The sequence below is a fragment of the Trichoderma asperellum genome, chromosome 1 (genome assembly GCF_020647865.1).
Source record: "Trichoderma asperellum chromosome 1, complete sequence".
Lineage (NCBI taxonomy): Eukaryota > Fungi > Ascomycota > Sordariomycetes > Hypocreales > Hypocreaceae > Trichoderma > Trichoderma asperellum.
In genome coordinates, this window is record NC_089415.1 from 1,437,009 (window position 1) to 1,461,391 (window position 24,383).

The 24,383-nt window shown below is 48.8% G+C and overlaps 12 protein-coding genes and 1 non-coding gene across 15 annotated transcripts; 6 read left to right on the forward strand and 7 right to left on the reverse strand.

Annotated features, from left to right (window-relative positions):
* Positions 1-59: 59 nt before the first annotated feature.
* TrAFT101_000432 (uncharacterized protein) lies at positions 60-1,847 on the forward strand (the record flags this gene model as incomplete). Its single annotated transcript, XM_024905882.1, has 1 exon — positions 60-1,847. The coding sequence occupies one exon, from the start codon at positions 60-62 to the stop codon at positions 1,845-1,847; it is 1,788 nt and encodes a 595-aa protein (XP_024764635.1).
* A 241-nt stretch (positions 1,848-2,088) lies between these two features.
* TrAFT101_000433 (uncharacterized protein) lies at positions 2,089-3,090 on the reverse strand (the record flags this gene model as incomplete). Its single annotated transcript, XM_024905883.1, has 1 exon — positions 2,089-3,090. One exon carries the CDS (start codon positions 3,088-3,090, stop codon positions 2,089-2,091), a length of 1,002 nt encoding a protein of 333 aa, XP_024764636.1.
* A 112-nt stretch (positions 3,091-3,202) lies between these two features.
* On the reverse strand, positions 3,203-5,870 carry TrAFT101_000434 (uncharacterized protein). The gene is made up of 3 exons (XM_024903251.2): positions 5,474-5,870; positions 5,010-5,379; positions 3,203-4,890 (listed from the first exon to the last, which is right to left on the reverse strand). Exons 2-3 carry the CDS (start codon positions 5,197-5,199, stop codon positions 3,614-3,616), a joined length of 1,467 nt encoding a protein of 488 aa, XP_024764637.1. The 5' UTR covers positions 5,200-5,379; positions 5,474-5,870; the 3' UTR covers positions 3,203-3,613.
* Positions 5,871-7,106: 1,236 nt separating this feature from the next.
* TrAFT101_000435 lies at positions 7,107-7,178 on the reverse strand. Its single transcript has one exon. It is a non-coding gene; the product is annotated as a tRNA-Gln (tRNA).
* Positions 7,179-7,212: 34 nt separating this feature from the next.
* TrAFT101_000436 (uncharacterized protein) lies at positions 7,213-7,591 on the forward strand (the record flags this gene model as incomplete). Its single annotated transcript, XM_066126028.1, has 2 exons — positions 7,213-7,402; positions 7,479-7,591. 2 exons carry the CDS (start codon positions 7,213-7,215, stop codon positions 7,589-7,591), a joined length of 303 nt encoding a protein of 100 aa, XP_065982125.1.
* Positions 7,592-7,775: 184 nt separating this feature from the next.
* On the forward strand, positions 7,776-8,357 carry TrAFT101_000437 (uncharacterized protein; the record flags this gene model as incomplete). The annotated part of the gene is made up of 1 exon (XM_024904364.2): positions 7,776-8,357. One exon carries the CDS (start codon positions 7,776-7,778, stop codon positions 8,355-8,357), a length of 582 nt encoding a protein of 193 aa, XP_024764638.1.
* A 1,782-nt stretch (positions 8,358-10,139) lies between these two features.
* On the forward strand, positions 10,140-10,681 carry TrAFT101_000438 (uncharacterized protein; the record flags this gene model as incomplete). Its single annotated transcript, XM_024903252.1, has 3 exons — positions 10,140-10,154; positions 10,225-10,387; positions 10,467-10,681. The coding sequence occupies 3 exons, from the start codon at positions 10,140-10,142 to the stop codon at positions 10,679-10,681; spliced, it is 393 nt and encodes a 130-aa protein (XP_024764639.1).
* Positions 10,682-10,805: 124 nt separating this feature from the next.
* TrAFT101_000439 (uncharacterized protein) lies at positions 10,806-14,445 on the reverse strand. Its single transcript, XM_024905885.2, has 6 exons — positions 14,178-14,445; positions 13,279-14,084; positions 12,711-13,149; positions 12,346-12,634; positions 11,173-12,267; positions 10,806-11,117 (listed from the first exon to the last, which is right to left on the reverse strand). Exons 1-5 carry the CDS (start codon positions 14,345-14,347, stop codon positions 11,887-11,889), a joined length of 2,085 nt encoding a protein of 694 aa, XP_024764640.1. The 5' UTR covers positions 14,348-14,445; the 3' UTR covers positions 10,806-11,117; positions 11,173-11,886.
* A 213-nt stretch (positions 14,446-14,658) lies between these two features.
* On the forward strand, positions 14,659-17,065 carry TrAFT101_000440 (uncharacterized protein). 3 transcript variants are annotated; one of them, XM_066126029.1, is made up of 4 exons: positions 14,659-14,956; positions 15,099-15,282; positions 15,361-16,523; positions 16,580-17,065. In XM_066126029.1, the coding sequence occupies exons 1-4, from the start codon at positions 14,948-14,950 to the stop codon at positions 16,856-16,858; spliced, it is 1,635 nt and encodes a 544-aa protein (XP_065982126.1). In that variant the 5' UTR covers positions 14,659-14,947; the 3' UTR covers positions 16,859-17,065. The 3 variants fall into 3 exon arrangements, with proteins under 3 accessions (XP_065982126.1, XP_024764641.1, XP_065982127.1); XM_024899191.2 differs by having other exon boundaries at positions 14,659-15,282; XM_066126030.1 differs by lacking the exons at positions 14,659-14,956; positions 15,099-15,282 and having other exon boundaries at positions 15,290-16,523.
* A 248-nt stretch (positions 17,066-17,313) lies between these two features.
* TrAFT101_000441 (uncharacterized protein) lies at positions 17,314-18,987 on the reverse strand. The gene is made up of 2 exons (XM_024904366.2): positions 18,700-18,987; positions 17,314-18,567 (listed from the first exon to the last, which is right to left on the reverse strand). The coding sequence occupies exon 2, from the start codon at positions 18,362-18,364 to the stop codon at positions 17,384-17,386; it is 981 nt and encodes a 326-aa protein (XP_024764642.1). The 5' UTR covers positions 18,365-18,567; positions 18,700-18,987; the 3' UTR covers positions 17,314-17,383.
* Positions 18,988-19,023: 36 nt separating this feature from the next.
* Positions 19,024-21,153, forward strand: TrAFT101_000442 (uncharacterized protein). The gene is made up of 2 exons (XM_066126031.1): positions 19,024-20,636; positions 20,705-21,153. Exons 1-2 carry the CDS (start codon positions 19,204-19,206, stop codon positions 21,006-21,008), a joined length of 1,737 nt encoding a protein of 578 aa, XP_065982128.1. The 5' UTR covers positions 19,024-19,203; the 3' UTR covers positions 21,009-21,153.
* A 204-nt stretch (positions 21,154-21,357) lies between these two features.
* On the reverse strand, positions 21,358-22,161 carry TrAFT101_000443 (uncharacterized protein; the record flags this gene model as incomplete). The annotated part of the gene is made up of 1 exon (XM_024907414.2): positions 21,358-22,161. The coding sequence occupies one exon, from the start codon at positions 22,159-22,161 to the stop codon at positions 21,358-21,360; it is 804 nt and encodes a 267-aa protein (XP_024764645.2).
* A 361-nt stretch (positions 22,162-22,522) lies between these two features.
* TrAFT101_000444 (uncharacterized protein) lies at positions 22,523-24,257 on the reverse strand (the record flags this gene model as incomplete). The annotated part of the gene is made up of 5 exons (XM_024902280.2): positions 22,523-22,596; positions 22,664-22,959; positions 23,042-23,347; positions 23,403-24,089; positions 24,148-24,257. 5 exons carry the CDS (start codon positions 24,255-24,257, stop codon positions 22,523-22,525), a joined length of 1,473 nt encoding a protein of 490 aa, XP_024764646.1.
* Positions 24,258-24,383: the final 126 nt, after the last annotated feature.

Genomic DNA, 24,383 nt, shown 5'->3' on the forward strand with positions numbered 1-24,383 from the left:
TTCATTTTTTTTTTCTACAAAATCTCTTTATTTGCTGAGAGAAAAATAGTCACAACACCATGACGAATCCGAATTCAGAAGGCCAGGAGCAGATTGACCTGGCAGATTACATCTTCAAAAGGCTGGTCCAGCTCGGCCTTGGATCTGTTCACGGAGTCCCTGGAGACTATAATCTCACCATTCTCGACCGAGTCAAGCCGGCAGGCCTCACCTGGGTTGGAAATGCAAACGAGCTCAACTCAGGCTATGCTGCCGACGGCTATGGAAGAATCAAGGGAATAGCGGCCATGTGTACCTCTTACGGCGTTGGGGATCTCTCCGCCATCAACGCAATTGGAGGCGCGTATGGTGAAAAATCTCCCATTGTGCACCTTGTTGGAACACCCCTTACGGCTGCTCAAGAGTCCGGCGCCTGCTTGCATCATTCTTTGGGTGACGGCAATCTCAGAGTTTTCTCGGACATGAACAAGTGGGTGACCGTGGCTCAGGCTAATCTAATAGATATTGACACGGCACCGGCTTTGGTTGACGCAACTCTTAAAGCTTGCGTCTTGAATAGCCGTCCCGTGTATATCGAGCTTCCCACCAACTTGGTCCATGCTAAAGTGCCCGCCCCTACGTCACCCATCGACCTTTTAGTGCCCGGATATGACGAAGGGCACGAGGCCAAAATCGTGGCCTCCATCGTAGAGGCAATTCATAAGTCGACAAAGCCGGTGATTCTCGTGGGAGGATTGGCCGCTCGCTTCGGAGTAACTGAAGAAATAAACGAGTTTGTGCGGCTGACTGGCATCCCCACGGTTTCTATGACTTTTGGGAAGGGCATCGTCAACGAAAGTCTACCAAACTATCAGGGCGTTTACATTGGAGCTGTTGGAGACGCGGTTCTCAAACAGCAAGTCGATGGTGCCGATCTTATCTTGGATTTCGGTCCTCTGCATTCTGATGTCAATACCTTTGGGTTCACGGCTGCTCCCAAGGCAGATATTACCATTACTATCGACCAGGACTCGGTGAGGTTTTTTGGCCAGAATCCTGATGCCTCCGGCCGCTTCTTTTCCCCCAAGTCGTTCATGAACAAGCTTCTGAAGAATATCAGCGCAACAAAGCTGCCTACCTATCCGTTCAATCGTGGCCCGTCTTACCCGCCTCATCTGCTTCAAAATCTCAAGCCTTCCCCCGACAATGCAATAATTGATCACGATGCATTTTGGTTACGAATGTCTAAATATCTTCGATCTGGAGATATTATCATTGTGGAAGCCGGAACAGCCATTGCTGGCGCTTGTACGCTGATATTACCAGACAATGTTACCTTTGTGAACTCAGGTCTATGGCTTTCTATCGGCTATACGCTCCCAGCGTTGCAAGGAGCCGCTCTAGCTCGTCGAGAGCAGCGCAGGGATGGTTCCATGGAGGCCGCGGGGTGTTCAGGTCGATCTATCCTGTTCATAGGGGACGGAAGCCTCCAAATGTCAGTTCAAGGTATCAGTGATATCATCAGGAACAGACTCGACGCGACCATCATCGTCATCAACAACAATGGCTATACGGTCGAGCGATATATTCACGGATTCAACGAAAGCTACAACGACATCCAGCCATGGAGATATACCCAGGCCCTGAGCTTTTTCGGAGCGCCTCTCGACGATCCCGAATACCCTGTGATAGCGGAGCAGGCTAAGAATTGGGGACAGCTGCGAAGTGTATTGGCACGCGAGGATGTACAAAAGGGCAAAGGCTTGGCTCTAATAGAGGTCTATATGGACTTGGAGGATGCTCCGCTTCCTCTTAAGAATTTTGCCGTCTATATGGCTAATAGGAATAGAACGAATGGGAAACATTAGCCCATTTTTTCCGTGTTTTATTTAGGAGGAATACAGTTTCGGTCAGCCAAACAATAGCAATTAACGATTCCATAATAAAATCTTGAGTTTCTTCACATCTCAGTAGTAACAGCTATGAAAGAGTCGCTTAGCTTATGCTGTATGTCATTCACCCTATCTAAACTTTGATAGCCCATGCTGTGGTTTATGAAGCACATAAGTAGTATAAGAGTATAATAGTGTACGTCCATTGTGCCCAAACTCATGGCCCGTCGCCTTCAACTGCCCCTGGCACTTCCATAATCAGACGGTTAAACAGTTCAGGAGATATCTCGTTTATATGTTTCTTCGTATAGTCACAGCTTAAAGCAATCTCAATGTCAATATCGGGGTGCGAAATGAGCAAATCGAATATGTCTTTGTACCCCTTAACGGCAGCGGCGGCTAGAGGTGGCTGACCATCTTCGGGATTAACGTTAACGTCGACTCTGCCGGTGTCGAGGAGCAGGCGAACCATCTCTGTGTTTCCCCGAGCTGCCGCAAAATTGAGCGGAGACCAGCCCCGGTGATTTCTCGCATCCGGATCAGCACCTCTATCGAGTACAATCTTTGCTTCCGAAGCCATATTCTTCTCTGAGGCATAGTGGAGCGCAGTATGTCTCTCCCACTCGGTTTTCTCATCTATCAACACGTCCTTGCATTTCAACAACAACCCTGTGATTTCCGTCGGGCACGCCATAGCCGCATGCAGTGCTGACATGCCATGGTGTATGCTTCTTCGGTTCCAGTCGACGTCCGGGATGGTCAGCAGATAACGCACAATATCGACGCTGCAAAACGTTATCGCGGTCATTAGAGGAGTCCGATCAGTAACTACCATATTAACTGATGCTCCACTCTCCACGAATCGCTTGAATACGTCGACCCTATTCTTCCTGGCAGCCCAGAACAGGCCGGAACAGCCGCCATGACGAATATTCCACTTGTAGAGAATTGGGTTGGCAACGGAATATAGCCGTTTACAAGTTCGAGCAATGCGTGAAATTGTCCGAACACTGGCTAAGATGGCGTAAATATCGAATGGATTCTCAATCGCTTCATATACAATCATTTCTAGGACTTCGTTGGGTAAAGCATCGAGATGGTTATTGGGTCGAACTTTGTGAGAATCAGGAAAGGCTTTTCTGGGACAGAGATCAAGCGCGGAAGGTAAAACATCGCAATGATTGTAGACTCGCGTTTCGTGAGAGTCGGAAGAAATCATCTTTTGAGTTGGAATCAAGAGCTGGAAGGCAAAGATTAACTTGAAGCAAACATTAATGGAAGACTAATCGACCAAGGCTCGCTACTTAATGATAGACGTTATAACTCTACGTGGAAAGAGAGTATATATATATATATATATACCTGCTTCTGCTACTCCGATGTCTTTAGCCGAAAATGGAAAGAAAGAAAGGTACAAAGGGAGAGAAAGAGGAAGAGAAAGAAGGAGGATTCACGTCGTGAAAGACTTGAATTAGGTTTGGTGCACGGTTCCAGAGCAGCCATGTGACGTTTACTCTATCCACAAAAGCCAAGTACATACATGTACTCAAAGAAAGGAAAAGGGTATATTAGCAAATGACCTTGATATGAAAGAAAAGGAAAATATCCATATGCAGTAAAAATGAATTCTACTACAAATTCAACCTGTTTGCCTGGCTACTGATGGCGCGCACCGCAAAATATCCAAGAATTAGAGAGAAATGATAAAGCTGTGAAAATGATCCATGAGATACAGTGAAACACTAAACAACGTCATCGACCTCTTCACTGTCATTATGTTCAATCCACTCCATTGGGTTTGTGTTATCTTCCGAAAGGTATTGTTGCTCTACGGACGGTACATTGAGAGAGTCGAGTATCTCCTCCATCGCGTCCTGATGCAAATGCTGTGGCCTATAGGCACAGCCCGGTGTGTCAGTGTGGTCCGAAGCAAGTAGTGATGTGCTGCAGTTTGTGGTGACAGATTCTGCAATAGCGTTGGCGGCTTCCCCTGGCAAAATAGTGTCTTGAACGGTAATCATATCAACCTGATGCACCGCTGCCTGGCATTGAGAAAGAATTGGCAGAACAGCGTTACCCCGGGCAAGTTGAACCTCTCTGAGTGGCATTGATCCCAAAGCAATGGCATTCCGAATCAACGAGCTAGCACTGCCCAGGTGTCTCGTCTCCAGAAGCTTTTGAAGCACGCTGCCTGACCGAGCATCCCAGTTGAGCTCAAGATTCTGTTCGTATGAGAGTGATGGAGGCGGCCAAACACTAGACAAGCCGTGTTGGTTAAGCAAATTGCGCATCCTAAGTGTAAAAGTCCATGCTCTGGGTTTTTCCATGACACTCCGAAAATGGCTAAGGATGTGGGCGATAAACTTGTCTTTTGTTGGGCTTGCCTCAGCTTCCGACGGTGCCTCGTAAACTTGGTGGCAGCCTTCAAAGCCGCACGCAAAGACAGTCTGGGGACAAAGGGTAATAATCTCGGCGTCACAAATCCTGATGCGCACCTTGTGATAATATCTGGCGTGCTCTTTGAAGGCTCCCAGCCACTGAAAGACCCTCCGGCAGTTTGCTTTGGGACAGACCCAAAGATTGTCGGTATGGTGTGTGTTTTCTAAGTGACGCTTCAAGTCGCTAGGCCTTGACAGTCTTTTATGGATTCCATATTCGCTACAGAAGCCGCATATGTACTCCTTCTGCTTCCTTGGCGGTGTTTCGATATTTAAATTGTCCGAATCTTCTGTAGCACTATCATTTGTAGGATGTAAAGGTGCCTTCTCCGCCATGAACTCTTCTTTTCTTTGATGGACAAGAGCATTATCCGAAAATGCAACGTCACTATCTTTGAGGCTTCTTTCGGCAGCATTAGCTGAAAGAGATGTATTGTTGATAGGTTTGAAAGCTCTACTGACGGTGTTTAAAGATGGCGGCATCGTAATAGTCTGACAAGTCGTGCTTGAAATCCCAGCTTTTGGCTTCAGCTCGGATTCGGGTAATGTCGAGTCTGCACCATCTCCATCATCATCTACTGCTGCAGTAAGGTATTAGCTATGTCGCTCTGATGGTGTTTCTTCGCCTCTCCTTGGCAAAGAAGGGCTGATAAAAGAGATACATCCGTGTGTATTACGGGGGGGGGGGAGGGAAACTTACCTTGTGGAAACGATAATGATGTTGGCGATAATGGCAGCGTACATGCTTCTTCTTCAAAGAGCTTTTGAATCTGCTGCATAGTATATGTATCCAAGAGATATCGGACCATGGGGCGGCCTACGCGATCTTCATGCAACGGACCGTTGCCGAGAGATTTGCGTCTGAGCCTTGACCCAGCTCCTCGAGGCATTGCTTTGTTAACTTGTAGATACTGAATCAGTGTCACAGACACTTTTGAAGAAGATGGAAGCTTTAGCAGGGGTATCTTTTAGGTCGAAATAAAAAAGAGCGCTATTGTAGAGGTTAATTGTCGACTTTCGAGGGCAATCTTATGCGATCGGGGGCGTGGTATGATTCCAGCAATACGCAGCTGAAATGTCAAGGTGTTTAGCGAATAGTCTTGAAGAAGGTAAGAGAAGAGAAACGGAACGACAGAACGGAAGAAACAGCATTCGAATACATACTCACTATCTTAACAATTGACTCTCAAGAAGGTAAGACAGCTGGAGATGCGAGTAGCCGGGTGGACCGATAGACTGCGATCGATATCTCGAGGGGCATGCAAGGACATAAATTGTCTCAGATCTCGGGAGCCGGCTGACCTGAAGGTTATAGTGTAGCTGCGAAGAATTTAAAGGGGGCAGAAGGAAAATGGAAGCAGGGCGAAGCGAGAGGATGGAAGACCGATTAAGCATAGGTAGACAGCTGAAATGACTAAAGCCTTGCACCTGGCCTAGCCGAACAAACAAGACGATATTACTGTATGCTGTCTAGAAGCTCATCCGATAGGATAATATGCGGATCTTGCCATTCCTACAGCGTCTTCTATCTGATCAGGAAGAAAATTGCCCATGGCTGAAATCTCAAGTTTATTCCGCCGGCGCTTAATAGGCTTTGCATGCAGAGCACTTGCCCGTATTATGTAGACGAATGTAACACCAAGTACCAAAATGTCATCCGATAAAAAGCAAATATGCATTATTCTGGCAAACTTAGTAATGTCTTTGCATAGCCACGTAATAGCATTTATACCAAGTATGCATAAATCACCAAAAGCATTATCCAATAAAGTCATTGGCTCGATCATTGCCTCTCTACCTTGTACACCACGACGCCGCACTCTGCGAAATGGGAAGAAAATCTCATTTGCAACATGCCACTCAACCTCCAGCAAACAGCCAGATTAGGCATCTCTTTTTGTGAATGTGCCTAACACTCCATCGCTTGCGACCCGAGATCTAACACTCGGAGGTTTGTGGGGACGGGCCGCTCCATGTCAAAAATAAGGGCTAATGCATAAGCAACAGCATCTTTCTCCAGTGCCGAAGAATCCATCAACCAGAGGGGTGGTTACATGGTATCAGTCCAGGCTGCATGAATATGGGTTTACTACGTCTTTCAGGATCAAATGGTGTAGATCTCGCAGCAGCTGATGGAACACCGCCTGCCGATCTCTGGGTGTGCGTAGAACCTCGATCGACACGACATACGGCAGATGTTTGTGTAATGAAGCACAGAGCATAAACCCATAAACGTCGACTTTCAACGAGGTTATAGATAATATCATTTATATGCTAATGCCGTCCTATGTTAGACAGTCATTTGCCCAATTCAGAGCGTATGTGCAGGGCGCACGTGCTTGGAGCAGTTACAACAATTCACGACACTACGCGTCTTCATTTCTTTCCCCTCGAATGGTGCATATACAAATGTTTAAACATGAGTACCTCTCTGCGGCTACGACAAATTCCAACTTCCTCTGGATTACTACCATTGATTATACGACCGCGTACTGCAGGTACTTTCAACTGCCGCTTGCCAGCTGTGTCGACTGGTAATGCGATCGAATATATGCATTGCGTTGTGTATTGCAGCTGAACGAACCATCATAAAACACAGTTATGCGTTTCCGAAGCCATATTTAGGCATAATGTTCAGAAGAAGGGTCCCAGAAGAAATCGAATCCTAGGTTATGGAAAAGGTTTCATACATGCGCCAAAAAAAAAAATTTTTTTTTATGTCGGTGGCAGCAGCACCTGGGCAAAACATCACGAAACAACACAAAACACCAAAAACTTCAACAAAAAAAGAACGGCTAGGTTCTAGAGGGAGTCGAACCCTCGCTGGCGGAATCAGAATCCGCAGTCATGACCGTTAGACCATAGAACCGTACGTAAGAGGCGGTGATCCGCTTCCTATGGGCATGGAGGCCGACGATGTTATTAGTGGTTATGAGGTCTGTCTATGTGGGCCGCGTCTCCGCAATTCCAACTTCTTCATCCACACAGCAAATAGGCCTAGGAGTTTCATAACAGTTTATGCTGGCAAGTCGTTTAGACTTTCGGGGGTGCTCATTCGCCTTGCCAATCGAGCCAGTACCGGTTTCATCATGCGTATGTACTCCTCACCATCATCCTAAATCTTGCTGCCCATCAGCCTCATCTTCAAGCTGATTCACTGATTGGACAGCACGAGCTCCACTAGATCTCTCCCTCGCCGCAAGAGTCCACCGAACCCCGGGAATGCGACGAGTACGAGAAATACGGGTGGCGCAAGCTTGTATGGGCCACGAGTCAAGCTGAGCTACCCTGCGCTGCTCCCCAAAGCCACGATGAACCAGTTGAAGCTCTTCAGCCTCAGCTGTCGCAAGGCGCATATAAAAGAAAGGGCAGCCGGCCACAACAAAATGTCTTTCAATGTTTATTGCAGGCAGCAGCAGCTGACAATGCGTTATAATAAACAACGACCTATCGCCAGCAAAACGCAATGCCTCGACTATTTCAGATTGTGAGACCCGCCTTCAAGCGCTCCTACCAGATAATACCCGATGGCGAGCAGCCTCTCTACAAGGTCAAGAACCGGCCGTTGCCCGGGAACCGCCCGGATCTCGCGCTGCACAGCGGGCCTGACCTGGCCACGCCTATTCTGGCTACGTGCTACATGCCCAAGTTCTCGCGGCACTGCAAGATTGGATTCGGCGATCCCACAAGCGGCGAGCCCATTATCTGGGAAGACTTTTTCAAGCCCAAGAAGAGCAGCTGTGAGCGTAACATCTCCGTCTCCTTCTCGAGCGACGATATCGTCTCCGAGACAGGCAAAGGCGAGCGTGAGCAGTTCACCTGGAAACGCACCAATCATGTTTGCGTGCCCGGCAAGAAGTTCCACAAAGCCAGTAAGCGGAATAGAAAGCTCATCGACGAGCGCGGCGAGCTTGTCGCTATATTCACATACGATACCAAGATTGGAGTTGAGGGATGGCTGCAGATCAACGTTGACCGAGGCCGCGACTTTGATGCGCTAGTCATGATTACGGCGTTGGCGATATGTGAAAAAATACGACGGCAATAGCCAGCCTGTGCAAGGATTAGTAATGACAGGTAGCGATGATACCCTAGTTTCGATGGTTTTGCTGGAGTTTTCACTTTCTTTCCTATCTAGGCAGATTGGCAAATAATACTATACATCTATTCCTGTTGCAGTGTTGGGTGTCTACATCAAGCGCGGTTGTGTTTCAAACCCTTCGAACCAGCAAGAGGCACACTTGGATTTGTTTCGTTTCTTCTCTGAAGCCCACTCTCTAAACACTTAGTCTACACCATATGCTAATAGTACTACTAACATTTTTAACCTTCAATATTTGCACTCTTCTCTCTAATTGCCTTTTCGATAAACAATGGCGTTATTTTGTCTTAAATACCCGCAGTGAGAAATGACAAGGATATACTAATTTTGCCTAAGAGTGCCGTAGATGAATGATAACGAAAGCTCATGCATGTACTTATATGTACACATATATACCTAAGGTAGGTAGGTATGTGTTATTGTTGAACTACACCTACCCTCGTATCAGCTGGATATCCGGCAGCGGTCACCGCCTTTTCTCTTTTTGAAATCTTTGAATGAATACTCGCGGTTTGAAAGTTTCCATCCTTTGCACTCTCTTCTTAATGCCGCCAAAAGGTCCCCTCGTTTCTGAGCTTGTGAAACTGTCCCCACGCTGCCCCTCTACAAACCCCTGTCATATCGCATTTTTCACAGTTAGTATCAGTTGTGTCAGCCCCAAAGTTCCAGATAGACGGTCTCAAATGGATAAGAGGGGTGGGAAAAAACCCTTCCAGTCCCATTCAACTAATATACTCCGGATTTCGATGGCGGCAATCCTACCTTAGACTAGTAAAGCGCAGCCAGTCGGGAAAATCCACAGCTGGATAATTTACGCCATCCCGGAACGAGTGCCAGATTACCTTCTCGTTATGGTTATCGCCCGGTAGCGGCAGACTAGCCATCGCTCGGAGAATGGCACCCAATGATACCGTCAGAAGACTTGCCTGGCCTTCCTGATATGAAACAACAGAAACAACTGCATAGAAGCCTTTCCCTCCCTCCGTCAACTCTTTTATATCTCTCATTGGACCGGCTCTTTTGCACTTTTTGAATAGTCACCCATCTATTATCTATTCATGCCATCCTTACGGGGACCTCCGTGCGGCATACCGGCAGGCACCGATTTACGAATCTCGTGGACTGGTGATCGTCGCTTTCGCGCGCAAGCTAGAGCCCCTCAGTCCACAACGGAAGCCAAATATTAAAATGGAACCTTTGCTGTGCCGTCTTTCCGTCCACTGAGCGCGCTTCCCGCCCAGCCGGCTTCACGGCGCGCAACCGGGCTTCGGTCTCCCAATCAGGGTACCGAGCTCCATTCAACATGTAGTTCATACCGGGGGGAAGTTTGCCCAATGCTGGACCACGGCCACTAATGTCTTCACGTGGAGGGCGAGCGATGCATTGCTAGAACGTGGCTTAGGGACCACGAGGGCCAATTGAGGAGCATGATTGTGCGCAGTAAGGGCGTGTGGATGAATGGCATAGGATCGTTCGGGAGAGCTAGAGCCGTGGAGGAGAATGCCGGAGGTTGCAGAGCTTCGACCTGCCCAACAGGGGAGGCCCCGGTCCTGATATGGAAAATAGTGTTTATCAGGAAACTTGTCATGGTAATGGGGCCGAATAGATAGACGAACATATAAAGGTCAAAGGGCGTCCATGCGATTCATGGCATTGTTCACTATCCTCGTGCAATAAGCCTGCTCTCCGTCTCAGTCTCTACTTCTTCAGACTCTCCCACATTTCAAAATGGTCAGCGCCAAGGTACGTTTGTAGCAATTCGGTTCGAATTCATTAGACAATAGCCGGTCATTGACTCGAAGTTGAAACACAGATCCTCGCCGCCGTTGCCGGCCTCGCTGTCAGCGTCTCTGCTGCCGCTGTTGAAAAGCGTGCCTCTTGTGTTTACACTTGCGGCAGCACCTGCTACTGGCAGTCTGACATTGACGCTGCCCTGAACAAGGGATACAGCCTGTACTCTTCTGGTCAAGAAGAAAGTGAGTCTTCTTTGGCCCATCTTTGGTCTCGTGATAGGGGATCGCAAGTTGCCTTGTATGCTGACTTCTTGTTTTCCAGACTCCTACCCTCACCAGTACAATGACTACGAGGGCTTCAGCTTCCCTACTTCTGGCCCCTGGTACGAGTTTCCGATCCTGAACAGCTTCCAAGTCTACACTGGTGGCAGCCCCGGTGCCGACCGTGTCATCTTCGACTCCGATGGCAACTTCGACTCCGTCATCACCCACACCGGTGCTAGCGGCGATGACTTCGTTGCTTGCAAGCAGGACTAAGGGAGCCGTTGCTTAGGGATAGAATTGGGTTTATGAAGAAAAGGGAAGAGACGAAATAGAGACAAAATCGGGAAAAGAGCAAAATGGATGATTCATGACAGTACACCTCTTTGTATTGGCAATACTGTACATTAAAATTGCCCAAGCATGATATGTACGTACTACATTTTAGCAAGCTTGTCTTGGCGATGCTTTTTATACCAAATAAAAAAATAGTAAATCAAAAAGTGACATTTTAGTCTGGTGCAACTTGTACCTCTGTCCTGTAAGACGATGATCACCACTACTAGGTGAGGTAGGTATTGACAAGTCTTTGTAGATACGAATCTCGATCAAGCGACGCAGTTCGATGCTCCGTATACCATCATCTTCAACGAAATATTAACCGAGAGGAAGCATGGCGGAAGTTTATGAGTCCGGTATAGGTAGTCTTTGCCTACGTGCATATTAGCTATCCGAGTAACTTGATCGAATTTTGGGCTAGACTCTACCTTGGAAATACACATATCATTTTACGAACCGTCTGAAGTTCATGTTCAAGGCTAACCAAGGTCGCGCTTTGAATGCCTTTCAACACTATTGGGGTGAACAGGCTAGCCATGAGAAATAGTTGAAGAAAAGGGGAGCAAAGATGAGGCTGACTTGGTACCTCGTACTCAAAGTTCGCCAAGTCAGCACATGAGATGGGTACATCAACAATGTGCTCCCGCCTATGTACCTCAATCATTCTTCAAGCTTCTCTTTGCAAGTCTCAGTTTGAACGGCCTCATAACTTGATGAAAAACAATACAAACAGGTTGCTCGATATAATCTGAAAAGAGATCGATGAAGCTGACAAGGGAGGCCCTGGCATTTAGATCGAAACCACCCGAAGAATCCCCCACTAGTACTCCACAGCTGCGGGGTGACACTAGCAGTATAAAGTCATTGCCAAGTTTGCCAAGTCAGACCAAGCACCAGCGCAAGGCAGGGATAAGAGATTGTCTGTTAGTAGTAAGACTTGGCGATGACCTTTCAAGGCATTTATAAACTGGTATCCGTCTAAAGTGGAGAACAAAAAGATATAGAGCCTTTTATGTATGCTAAAGTGTTATTCAAGCTTTCGTTTGTGTATCCTCTTGATACAGAAGTGAGGTTTTCCATGGGCACATATACACTCTCCCATTACATCTTTGATCCAAGTTGGAGGAAAAAAAAAATTGGTATCAATTAATCAACGTCGGATGCTCTGCCAAGCTCGCCCAGAAATCCATCTCAAGTTCCCAAGACTGGGAATTGATATACGGATCCCAAGAATTATCAGCGCCATCTGGATTGATCAGCTGCTGCGAATCGCTAGTCTTTGATGTTTGCTCCTTCACCGCAGTCAGCGAGTCGAGCAAGCTCTGGATCGTCCTCGTCGCCTGCGAGAAGAGAGCATAGTTTGGCTCTCCAGGCTGGATCCACGCCCCGATAGTGATTTCTGCAACGAGGACACTGAGGCCCTGAATCATTTTTGACCGGGAGAATTGGTGCGAGTCGGGAGTTGTCGAATTGAGAAGCGCAAGGGAGATGAAGCCTGCGGCTGGCAATCCATACTGAGCAACCTATTTGGTTAAGTTAGAGGAATTCTAAAGCCTATTTGTGATAACACAGAGGAGCTATAATGAACTTTTTTTACCCACCTTCCAAATTAGACACGTTCCTGAATTGGCCATCCGATCCCGCAGGATAATCGTCTCCACCACAATCGAAAGCATCTCGCTTGCAATCTTCAGAAGCGCCTCGTCAGGCTCGGCTACCTTGCGCTGCGACAAGAACCCGAGTAGAAAGTGTGTGTGAAGATATTCCAGCCGAGCTCCCGCCAAGAAATCTCTCGAAAAGGGCCCAAGAGGGCAGTCTTTAAGGCTGGTGGTGAGGCGATAGTGCGGAGGCAAATCCTGCCATTGCTGATCAATCCTCTGGCGAAGATCACTAATACGAAGTGAAAAGAGAATGGTTAGCTATGGAATTGGTCTGGGTAGCTGGTAAACGGGGAGTCTCAACGAACTTGATGATGTCAGTCTCGCAGAACGCATGGCGCTTGCGAAATAGCTGGAGAACTTCTTCCTTCAGAAGTGCAAAGACGGCAGCACAAACGGTGTCAGACGTATAATTCAAAGCCTGACCGTCGTTTGGTTCTCGGCCACTTCTTATCTGGTAAGACAAAGGACTGTTGCTGTCCCTTTTGATTGTATCATCAGCGTCGTTCCAAGTACTCGCCATCTTCAATGGGACCTGGAAATAGCAAAATTCTTTCATAACCCGCGGGGGTCGACCCAGGAATACGGCCAAGCTCTTGTCTGCTGCATAGACGCGTGCAAAGCAGGACCTCCGCAGCTCAGCGACGAATAAGGGAATATCTGAAGAGTCCTCTTCAATCTTTTCATGATAGCCCAGTGCAAACAATGTGCTGGCGACATCACCCATCCGTCGCCAAGAGTGGTAACCTAATTGCCAGCATGTCAGCACATTCCGCTTTTCTGCAATAAGTGACTAATGCTAGGGATGTATTAGATCCCAAAGAAAAAGAGAAGAGGAAAGGAAAGGAAGGAAAGGAAAGGAAAACAAAGACCTACTCTGGTCGCCGTCAACTTGCGAGTGTACTATGAGATTTTCATACTGCAAGACTAGCTGTAAGTCATTGAGACAGTCCAAAGCAAGGCATGTCTCCAAGCAGCAATCTCCAATGTACATTAGTGCTTTGATCAGCCCGCGACGCCGCTCATCGCTGTTGTAAAGCGGTGCAAACGAAGAGGTATCCAACGCAGCTCTGCTTGCAGCTGCTAGGAATATTCCGAGGCTTTCCCATCGAAGATTCTTCCCGGACATCTGTTGCAGATACTCGGACGGGGTGGAATGCTTATTAAAAGTGAGCGGCCTGTGCGTGTTTTCTAATAAGACCCTCGCTCTTTGAGTGGTTGCATTAGCATCTCCAGCATCGATCCCCACAGGAGGAGTCGACAGTTCTCTCCAGTCGACCGCAGCATCGATGCACGTCTCAACGAATGGCTCTGCAAGGGCTAGGTTCACCCCTTTTTTGAGCCAAAAGCGCACTAGAGACGCCAACGCGGAGACTTGCAGTTGATCTAACAGACTCAAGGCATGGTTTGCTTTATCAAGCGTTGTCTGATCAAGGAGAAAGGCGTCTGATGGAGAGCTGGACATGGGTGATTGTACTGCTTCCTCCTGCTGAGCAGCGACCATCCCAGTGGGAGCACGGGAAGACACGTGGTTGAAAATGGTTGCATGGCTAGGCACCCCGAGAAAGCCCGGGTTTGGATATCGCCGTGGCTGGGACGAAGAAGCACCCAACACGTCTGAAATTGGGGACGTCTCCAAGGGTGGAGTGGTCAGAGCATCTACACATATGGACCCTCCAATGCTGGAAGCATCAACGACAAGGTCAGCAGTTGTACGGAGGAGGACGGACAAACAGATATCATCCCAGGAGAGAGAGCATTCTGGCTTAACTTACCTTTGCTTTCTCATGCGGTCACTATGTATTCTTCTCCTGAATGGCCGGTCCCGGTACACACAAAGATCTATCTGATCGCGGGTACGGCATCGGGTGCAAGTGGGCCTCTCATGGCCGCAGGCCAGCTTTGCCCGTCGGCAGGGCTCGCAGGCAGCGTGTCGGATACTCATTTCGTAATATCACTTGGTCAACATGATGATGTGGAGAGAATATCGTAAAACAAAACGGTTCGCCAATTAGTCCGAGAACATGACGTGCAATCCCTCACATCTGACAACTCCATGTCCATAAGATGCACTGGACGCCGTCGAATCTACTCCGAAGACACTGATACGTGAGCTCCAGCGAACCGGAGCGCCGATTTCTCCGAAAAGCCCCACTACACGCCGAAGCCTTCGATATCTCGCCTTTAACTTATTCATTATTGCCGGTTGCCCAGCTCTATGACGGCTTAACTCGAATCAGTATGTATGTGTTGCATTCACAGTTCAGCTTATCAATTCATCTTCGCCACGGATCCATTGTGTGTACTAGACGAACACGAATCACAGCTCGCAGACGCCGGTGTTGGCTGCAAAGCTGAACATTCGCTAGTCTGTGGAGGAAAGGGCCCAGGCGCATTGACAATAGGAGAATAACAATTGTTTCTTCGTTAGCGCATGCTAGCAGTCTAAGCTTCACCAACAGTTTAGCTTGACGCTCGACGCCTTCACGTTGAGTGATTGATCAAATCCCAACGCCGAACTTGGCGCCATGCGACCTAACAACCAATGTCGCTGGTATGTATACGATATGTTAATGAAATATGGCGAAGGGGATGGTTTCCCGCCGCCTATAAACTACCAACCAACCCCCTAAAACTGAATGAGCGTACGGCATATCCTTTGACTTGATTCTCATTCTCATTTCTTTTGAAAACAGCAAAGCGGATCCAACAAGATGGGCAGTCTATCTACGGAGCTCGACCACTGGACCGCAGGACCCAACCTGTATCCAAAGAGAAAACCAGTGCCCCCTGCCCAACGAGGAATTGCCGCACCATGCAGCACCGAGCAGTTCAAGACTAAAAGCTACAAGCACAAGCCACTTGCAAAACGATGGCATCGTAAGTTTGTTGCCTTGCCAGAAAAAGTTTTGGACTGGATTCATTCTCCATGATGCTGATGGCTCTGTGACTCTTTAGCATACATGAGCACCGAGTCAGCCAGCCGAACGGGCTCATCTCTCAAGGCATCAATGAAGCATCTCCAGAATCCAAACGTCATCTCCCTGGGGGGTGGAACTCCTCTTAGCGACTTTATTCCCTTCGACGAGGTTGTTATACGACCTCCTTCGCTCGAGAATCTCAAAACGGAAAAAAAGAGAAACTCTACATCAATAACAACCCTACACGCCACAAAGCACGATATCGCTGATGGCACCAGTATCTACGACCTCTCTGTTGCTTTGAATTATGGGCAAGGTTACGGATCGGCGCAATTCATGCGTTGGATCACGGAGCATACAGAAATCTTTCATGATCCGCCATATTCTGACTGGCAATGCTCCTTAACCATTGGCAACACATCGGCTTTTGACATGTGCTTGAGGATGTTGACAGAGCCCGGTGACTGTGTCTTGGCTGACAAGTACACATTTTCAACTGCTATTGAAACTGCCCTGCCCCTGGGCATCAACTTTGTGGGAGTTGACATGGACCGCGAAGGCATGCTTCCAGGCAGCCTTGATGAAGTACTTGAGAATTGGGATCCTGAAGCGCACAAGAAGGCCCGCAAGCCATCTGTGCTATATGCCATTCCGACTGGCCAAAACCCTACCGGCACCACCCAAAGCATTGAGCGCCGCAAAGAGATTTACAAAATAGCCCAGCGGCACGATTTAATCATCTTGGAAGACGACCCATACTACTTTTTGCAGATGGACCCCTATGGCTCTTCCTCTACTGAAGATGGACCAGCTACAGCCGAGATACGATCATCCGCCGACTTCCTAAAAAGGCTCATCCCCTCATATCTTAGTCTAGACGTTGACGGACGGGTTATCCGCATGGATTCCTTCAGCAAGGTGATTAGCCCTGGAGCTCGTCTCGGTTGGGTTACAGCTTCTGCGCAGCTTATTGAGCGATACAAGTACCACACCGACGTTTCAACCCAGAGCCCTGCCGGCTTGAGCCAGTTGGCCATCTTCAAGCTCGTAGACGAACATTGGGGACATGCAGGCTATACGGAGTGGCTGATGCACTTGCGCTCAGAGTACACCAAGAGAAGGGACTTTATCATATCTGCCTGTGAGCGATATTTGCCGACGAAAATTGTTCGTTGGGAGCCAACTGAGGCAGGCATGTTTGTAGGTATTTTCCTCCGCCTTTCATATTATCATTTAGCTGACGAATCATGACACAGCAATGGCTCAAAGTAGACTGGAAGCAACACCCCGATGCGAAAACCAAGTCGGTCAATGCCCTTGAAGAGGAGATATGGCTAGAAAGCATATCGACAGGGGCGCTGGTTGGCCGTGGCAGTTGGTTCCGTGCTTCAGCAGACGTGGCATACGACGAAGTCTTTTACCGGACGACTTTTGCCGCGGCGCCGCTGTCTAAGATTGAAGAAGCTGTAAAGCGGTTCGGGGAAGCTATTAAAAAGGCCTTCAAAGTCGAGCCTGAAAGGAAAGAGGAGAGCTGAGTTGGGAGATTATAGCGACGAATGAGCCTTAGGCTCCTGGGGAGCTCCAAAAACAAAGCGAATCATCGTGAGAATTTGTATCATTAGTACCAAAAGAATTATCAGCGAAGCTGAAGAAATGGACAATTTTCTCTCTAATAGCAGCTAGTACTTATCAGAGGAGTCTGAGTACATAGTTGTTACATGAAAATATCAGTTGCGTTGCAGTGTCTTCTCGTTCTCATTCTTGTACCAGCGCATATTTCTCCGTCGCCCAGCGCAACGCTGCGCTGAGAATTCTGAAATCAATGCATCTTGGCTTCAATCTTTTTCTTCTTTCAATTTTTTTTCCACCCTTCTTTTCACTGCTGAAATGTGATTCAGCAAGCAATTAAGCAACCAGCAGCACCTTCACAGCATGATCACATCATCATCATTGGCCAAATCTTTGAAATATCTTGATAAAGAGAAAATCTGCAGAAATCTATCGCCCATATATATAATCATACATCATGAAAAATACCCATCAATCATCCGCTCCATCTTCTACTCCATGACAACAACATACTTCTCATCAGTCGCTCGCTTAATCAACTTTTCATACGCCTCCGCTGCCTGCTCAATTGGCACGGGCGTCCACTGGCTCTCAACTTTCAGCTCCCCAGCCTCAAACAGCTCCTTGATACCTTTGAGCCGTCGGGCCATCTCCTTGGGCGATGGATTCAGCGAGTTGCATCCCAACAAGCTCAAGTCCGCGCGGTAAAAGTCCCGCATGTCGAAACTAATGTCCCTCGCGCCGGACTTGGGTGCTGAGATGAAAGCAAGGCGGCCGTTCTTTGCCAGCTTCTTGAGCGCGTTAACTGTCAAGATGGGCGATCCTACGGTGTCAAGGACAACGTCGACTCCTTGGCCTTTGGTCAGCGTGTCCACGGCCTTTAGCTCAACATCCTTGTCGGTGTTGATATCATCTCCTTCGTCGCGTGTGGCCTTGATGATACGCGCGCCAATGTTTCTAATGAGTTGGACGGCAGAAGACCCAACCGCACCGTTGGCCCCTATTACGAGAACGGTGTCGGATTCTGTGATGGATGCCCTCTCCACCATCTGCGCAGCCGTCGTGAAGGGAACGCCCAGTGTTGCCGCCTGGACAAAGGAAATGTTTTTCGGCTTCAGCACAACCTCATCCTCGCGAATGAGACAGTATTCTGCCTGAAACCCGTCCTTTGTAAAGGCATATGCGTGTCCGCTGGTGCCATACACCTCCTGTCCGATAAGCTCCTCGGGGCCATCTTCGATGACGCCTGCATAGTCTCTCCCGGCGATTCGGGGGAATTGAGTGTATGAAAAGTGGCCCATAGCGTTGCCGACGTCGCTAGGATGGATAGCCGAGGCGTGAACTTTGACCAACACATGGTTCGGAACAAGAGCTGGTTTTGGAACCTGGGTGAATACCAAACGAGGAGACTCCGCAGCAGATTCGCGAAGGAGGCGAAGAGCCTTCATCGTTGTCGAGGTACGTGATGGCATTTTTCTTGACTTGCTTTTCTCTTCTTCTTTTTCTTCTTCTTCTTCTTCTTCCTCCTCTTCTCCCAAAATCTCTTTCTCAGTTGCCGCTTTTATATTTGTTCCAAATCTGTTGGTTCAGTTGCCGCTCTATCTTCTTCGGGTCTTTGTTCTGCCTTTATAAGACTTTGATAAAAATTATGATGTGCTGGTTTGGATAGTATATGCTGATTTTTGCAAACGCTCTTTATTAGTTTATATTCAATTGATGCATGATGAACTCATCCCCTCCAGGGACCATTCCCGGGTTTTATATCCATAGATCGATCAATCTTCATGGCAGATTCCGTGTGCCTTACCCACAAAAAACTATATTTAAAGAACAAACACCCCGATTTGCTACGAGAAAAGCCGCTTGTTCGAGCTAAAGCGCACGCCGGCGAGGCCATCGTCCGGAATCATCGTTCTAATTCCCCAATTACCCTCTTCTGTCCGGAATGGCGTTGTGCGGCCCTGGCGGCCCTTGCGGTCCTTGCGGCACATGCGGTTGTTGCGTGTATTGCGGCTGCTGCGGGAAAGATCCAAAAGCTGAAGGCGATTACCGAGAATCGAGCGGGTGTTGGTAAGCTATATCTCAGCAAGAATATAGTCAGCCACTGTCCCCATTAAAAAATGGGATGAAAAGAAAAAGAAGAGAAAAAAGAAAAGAAAAAGAATAACAAAGGCATTTGTTGGAAACCTTGACTTGAAATGCAAGATTCCATTTAAGACAATTTCAGAATTGCATCAAGTCTTGTCTCATCTTCGCAATTTCACCGACGCTGTGAAGACGGTATTAGCCAGTAACGGCTTACACCGTGAAGATGGCCTCCCAGTCGCAGTCTTTCGATGACGGCGATACCATTAGTGGGAACAACAGCAACAACAATATCCCAGTATCAGGCTATGAAGAAAAGCAGCGGCTCCCAGATCTCGAGAACAATCAACCTTGTCATCACCATGAGCCAGAACTGCCAACTGAAGACGACAAATGTTCCATCCAGGGACGACGCGACGAGGGAGAAAATGGCGGCAACGGCGACTTAACGGCATCGACTTCACGAACCGCAACAGAGAGGCATCTCTCCCTCCAGCTCACTCCCAGCAGCATCCCGCCTCCCCAGTCTCTGGCCTTTGAGATCCCTTTCATATTTACTCTATGCATGGCTCAGCTCTTGGCTCAAGCCGGATTGGGCCAGTGCATTGCTCCGTTGCACATCATCGGAAACAGCTTTGGCACTCAGGATGCTGGCCAGCTCAGCTGGATGCCCGCTGCTTACAGTCTCACAGTTGGAACTTTCATCCTCATCGCGGGTCGCCTGGGCGATCTCTTCGGCCACAAGATCATCTTCATCATTGGCTTTTGCTGGTATGCCCTCTGGAGTCTTCTGGCCGGCGTGAGCGTCTGGTCCCGATCCATCATCTTCTTCGATGTCTGCAGAGCCTTCCAGGGCATGGGGCCTGCCTTTGCCGTGCCTTCGGCCGTGGCCATCATCGGCCGCACGTATCCCCCCGGCAGGAGAAAGTCCATGATCTTCAGCTTGTTTGGCGCTACGGCCCCGGGAGGCTTCGTCGTTGGTGCCGTCTTCTCTTCAATCTTTGCAGAGCTAGTTTGGTGGCCCTGGGCGTATTTTGTCATGGCCATGGTATGTGCTTTGGTCGCGGTTGCTGGCACTGCCGTTATCCCTGCAACCCCCGGCGCCGCAAACGTGCGATCTGAAGTGCCGCTGTGGAATATTATCGACGTCCCGGGAGCTGCTGCGGGCGTTACTGGTCTAATCCTTATCAACTTTGCCTGGAACCAAGGCCCTGTCGTTGGCTGGCCGACTGTATACGTCTATGTGCTCCTGATTGTCGGATTCCTCTTCTTGGGCCTGTTTGGTTGGATCGAGGTGCACTCGGATTTTCCTCTGCTGCCAACAAAACTGTTCAGCGGCTCCTTGGGCTTCGTCTTGGCTTGTGTAAGCCTTGGATGGTCCAGCTTTGGTATCTGGCTACTCTATCTGTGGCAGATCCTAGAGCAGATCAGAGGTCATAGTCCTCTCGAGGCCAGTGCGCAGTTCAGTGCGGCAGCCGTCTCTGGAGCATGCGCAGCTTTCACCACGGGTCTCATCCTGGGCAAGGTGAGGCCCAGCATGGTGATGATGATGGCGATGACGGCATTCACCGTCGGAGGAATCCTGGTAGCAACGATGCCTCCCCATCAGATTTACTGGGCTCAGACATTTGTTGCGATTGTTGTCATGCCGTGGGGAATGTGAGTAATTAATCATTGAAATCAAAATCTCTAATCTCTCGTCTTACTAACCAGCCCTTTCTTTTTAGGGACATGTCATTTCCCGCCGCCACGATTATCCTCAGCGAGGCTTTGCCGAAAGAACACCAGGGCCTTGCTGCCTCTCTCGTCAACACCGTCATCAACTACTCCATCTCCATCGGCCTCGGTATCGCAGGCACGGTGCAATCTCAGATCAGCCCCGGGACCACAGAACAAGAAATATTAAAGGGCTGCAGAAGCGCATTCTACGTGGGCATTGGCCTTAGTGGGCTCGGTATTTTGGTAGCCACGTTGTTTGTCCTTGACGAAAACAGGAGACATGTCAAAGAGCGTCGCAGGGGAGGAGAGTGAGAAGAAAGGAAAAAAGTATGAGGAGCATTGATGTTTTTCCATCTTGCCTTCTCCCCCCTTTTTTTAATGTATAATCTCAATTTTGCATCTTATAGAGGCGGTGTTTTCATGATTGGATTTAGGGAATTATACCTGCATTGGGAGGGAAACATGGATGCACACTGCATACCATCAAAAGCATTTCGAATTCGAATAGACATTAATTATTAGAAACTCTATAGACATATAGACATACAGACACATACAAACTATGATACACCGTTGTATCCATTGCACCCACCTCACTATATCCTCTAATTGCGGCGCAATCATACATGGGCGCTCTTTTTCATCGCCATCATCGTTTAGTTTATAGAGTTAGAAACGAAACGACACCAAAGACAGCCGTCAAGCCCGTCCAATGTATCATGCCTACCTCGTCGTATCGCCCAATGGCGGCAGATGAAGTCGTCGTCGTCGCCGCTGCAGCTGTTTGCGAACTTGCGCTCGTAGCGTGACCAGTTTTAGGTATCGCCCCCGTCAGCGTAGGAAGAAAGGGAAGACCATCAGAGGAACTTCCATCCACTGTCGGTGCTGCTGTCGTACCTCCAGCAACTGCCGTTGCACCACCTTTACCATTACCATCGCCAGGAGAAGCTGTAGCTGTAGCTTCAGACGTCCCGCTACCCAATGGGGGACACCCAACCGGCTTTGTCGTAGTCGGCGATGGAGCGGGAAACGTCGCCGCAAAGGAAATCACAGACCGCACGGGGGCCTTGAACTCGCCGCACGACAGCGCAAACATGAGATACTCGCCGCCCCAGAGCGCATTGCACGAGCCGTTGCCGTAGTCGCCGTAGAGGGCGTCGGGGATGTAGTTTGCGATGCCGTCCGTGCAGGCGCAGTCCTGGAAGAAGAGCAGCGACGGTCTGGTGGTGCCGTCGGCACAATAAGGCTTCTGGGAAACGCGGAAGCTCCTCGATAAGGAGCCCAGCGGCGAGGCTGGCATGCAGACGTCGAGTGGGATGGGCGCAACTTCGGCCTGGATGCGGTCTTGGCACTTGTCGTCAGAGTAGAAATCGAGATTACCGCCGTGGGAGCCTGTAGCGGATACGCGGAGGCTGAAGCCAAGGCTGAGGGCCAAGACGGCAAGAGCCTTGGCGATTGAAGCCATCGTGAACGGTTTCTCGGAAGGGTTTGTCTCAAGATTCAAAAGCAACGCCAAAGAGAGGCTAGTTCTCGCACGGTGGTGAATTTGGGCGTAGAACAGAAAAGCAAATAAACGAGCGTATGAAAATTTTTAGGATATTGGACGATCGAGAAAACGCGTGACTCTCCCGCCGTGAACTGAGAAAAGAAAATTCCATCGTCAGTTCGCATCCATTAACACGGGGCTTGCGGCCTGGACGCAACTGGGAGTGGGGCGAGTTAATGGAGGGAAACGCGACGTTGCCAAGCTAGGAAACACAGCCGGCTTACCATGACACTATGGCAAAACCCCGAGTTTGTGATTATTTATAAATCTTGGGTAGTGACTAAAAACTTCTCGAAGAGAAAGCTTGCTTGGATCGAAGCAAGGCATTTTGAGAAAGGCGCTTCAACAAAACCTCTGCAGACGGTCAGAATTAGTTTCAGTCACATAATGTCAAAACAAAGCTATCAACATCAAAGCCTACCTGCGACTTTCCAACGGCCTGAAAACCACTCGAGATTTTCCCGTAGCTGATTAGCATCTTCGGGCAACGCACCCTCGGGGCACATCTCATCCAGGTCTACTGCCGCACGGTATAGGCAGCCCAGTCCAGCGAAGCACAGTCTCTTGAGGCTCTTTTCTCGCCTCCTCATTATGCTGCCCTCAACACGACACATTTCAAAAGCTATGTTGTAGGCGAATTTAATGTCGATAGTGAGCTTCGCGTCGGCGGTAGACCCAATGCGCTGAACTCTCTTCTTGTAAGCGGATGCAACGGCGCTGCTCATTAAATTAGTTTCCAAAGGTAAAGAAAGAGACGATGCAATTGACAAAAACAGCAATGCAGAAAGGGTATAGTTACCTCAGGGCCATAGCAATGCCTTCGCACACAGAATATGACTCCTCCTTTGTAGCCGTATGCTTCCGGACAAGATCGTGGAGAAGTTTCTCGGCTTCGACACAGTCTACCGATACTGGATCCGCATAAACGGCTTTTATTGCTTCGCCGACTAGTAGAGCTGAGCGTGCTCTCATTCGAAACCTGTGTACTGTCTCCATGTGCGATAGTCCTTCTGTATCCAGGTAGGAAATTGCATCAAGCGGCAACATTTCTTTTGTCGGGATGAGGAGAGTGGCAGAGCTATCAGCACAAGAAAGCACGATGGAACTGTCATTCTAGTTAGAGATGTAAAATGGCGTTAAGAAATGGGGAGAGACTCAACCAATCGAGAGAGACTATACCCGCCCAGCATCTCTTTAAAACAGGGACAAGGACATCTTCTCGGCGATGTTCCAGCTGCCTGATGATGCCAAAACATGCGCCCAACGTGGATGTGGCCTCTCTTGTCATGCCATGTCCGCATTCATAGGCAGTTAGCAGCAGGCCGGCTTGCAATTTTGTGGCGTGTGAGAAGACATCACCAGATGCCTCAACCAGAGAAAAGACCCGCCTCGTCGCCTTGTGAAGCGAGCTATTGGATGTGTGATTGGGATGGTAGCAAGGGGCTTGATTCAGCAAGTACATGCATAATAATAGTAGTGCAAAAATATCCTTGTGGATGTCGGATTCTTGCATGACCAGAACGTTGAAATTGATGTTTGACTCCTCAAGGATGGGCAGCCAAGAGTACGCCGTAGCAAAGTACTTGTCCCAGACCTGTTGCGCGGAAGTACCACCATAGGCGAAGATGTCCTCTGTCAAGTTCATCAAAGACTTTGCGTCAGTTTGTTTGGGATATTGCTCCTGGCTTTGGCAAGCAGCCCATAAAAGTTGCCTTTCTCCTACTGGAGTGAGCTCAAGACCGCAGGAATCTCGTTGGATGGCCAGCGGTTGGCTCCACCTGAGCTTAGTGACTGGCTCTGCTTCAAGCGGCGGCCTGTCGTCGTCATATTTGCATCTGTAGAGTTTTCTTGGTTCCGGTTAGTTTCTGACCCAATCACGGCAGGCAAAAGATGGGTCAGACTTACAAGGCGCATCGTGAGCAACTGGGCAACCGCTTATCACATTTGCGCTTGTGGAGATGGCAGTGCCGGCAGGCTTTAGGGGCTTTGATCTCCATCAGCGTATCAGATGGCATAGCGGTCAATTGAATATCGGTTCCTTTGCAATGTGATGCTGAGCATAGGGACTTGGGGCATTCTCAACGGATTCTTGCGTTCAGATAAACTTGCAGCTGACAAAATGGACAGGGGGCGGCAGCTTG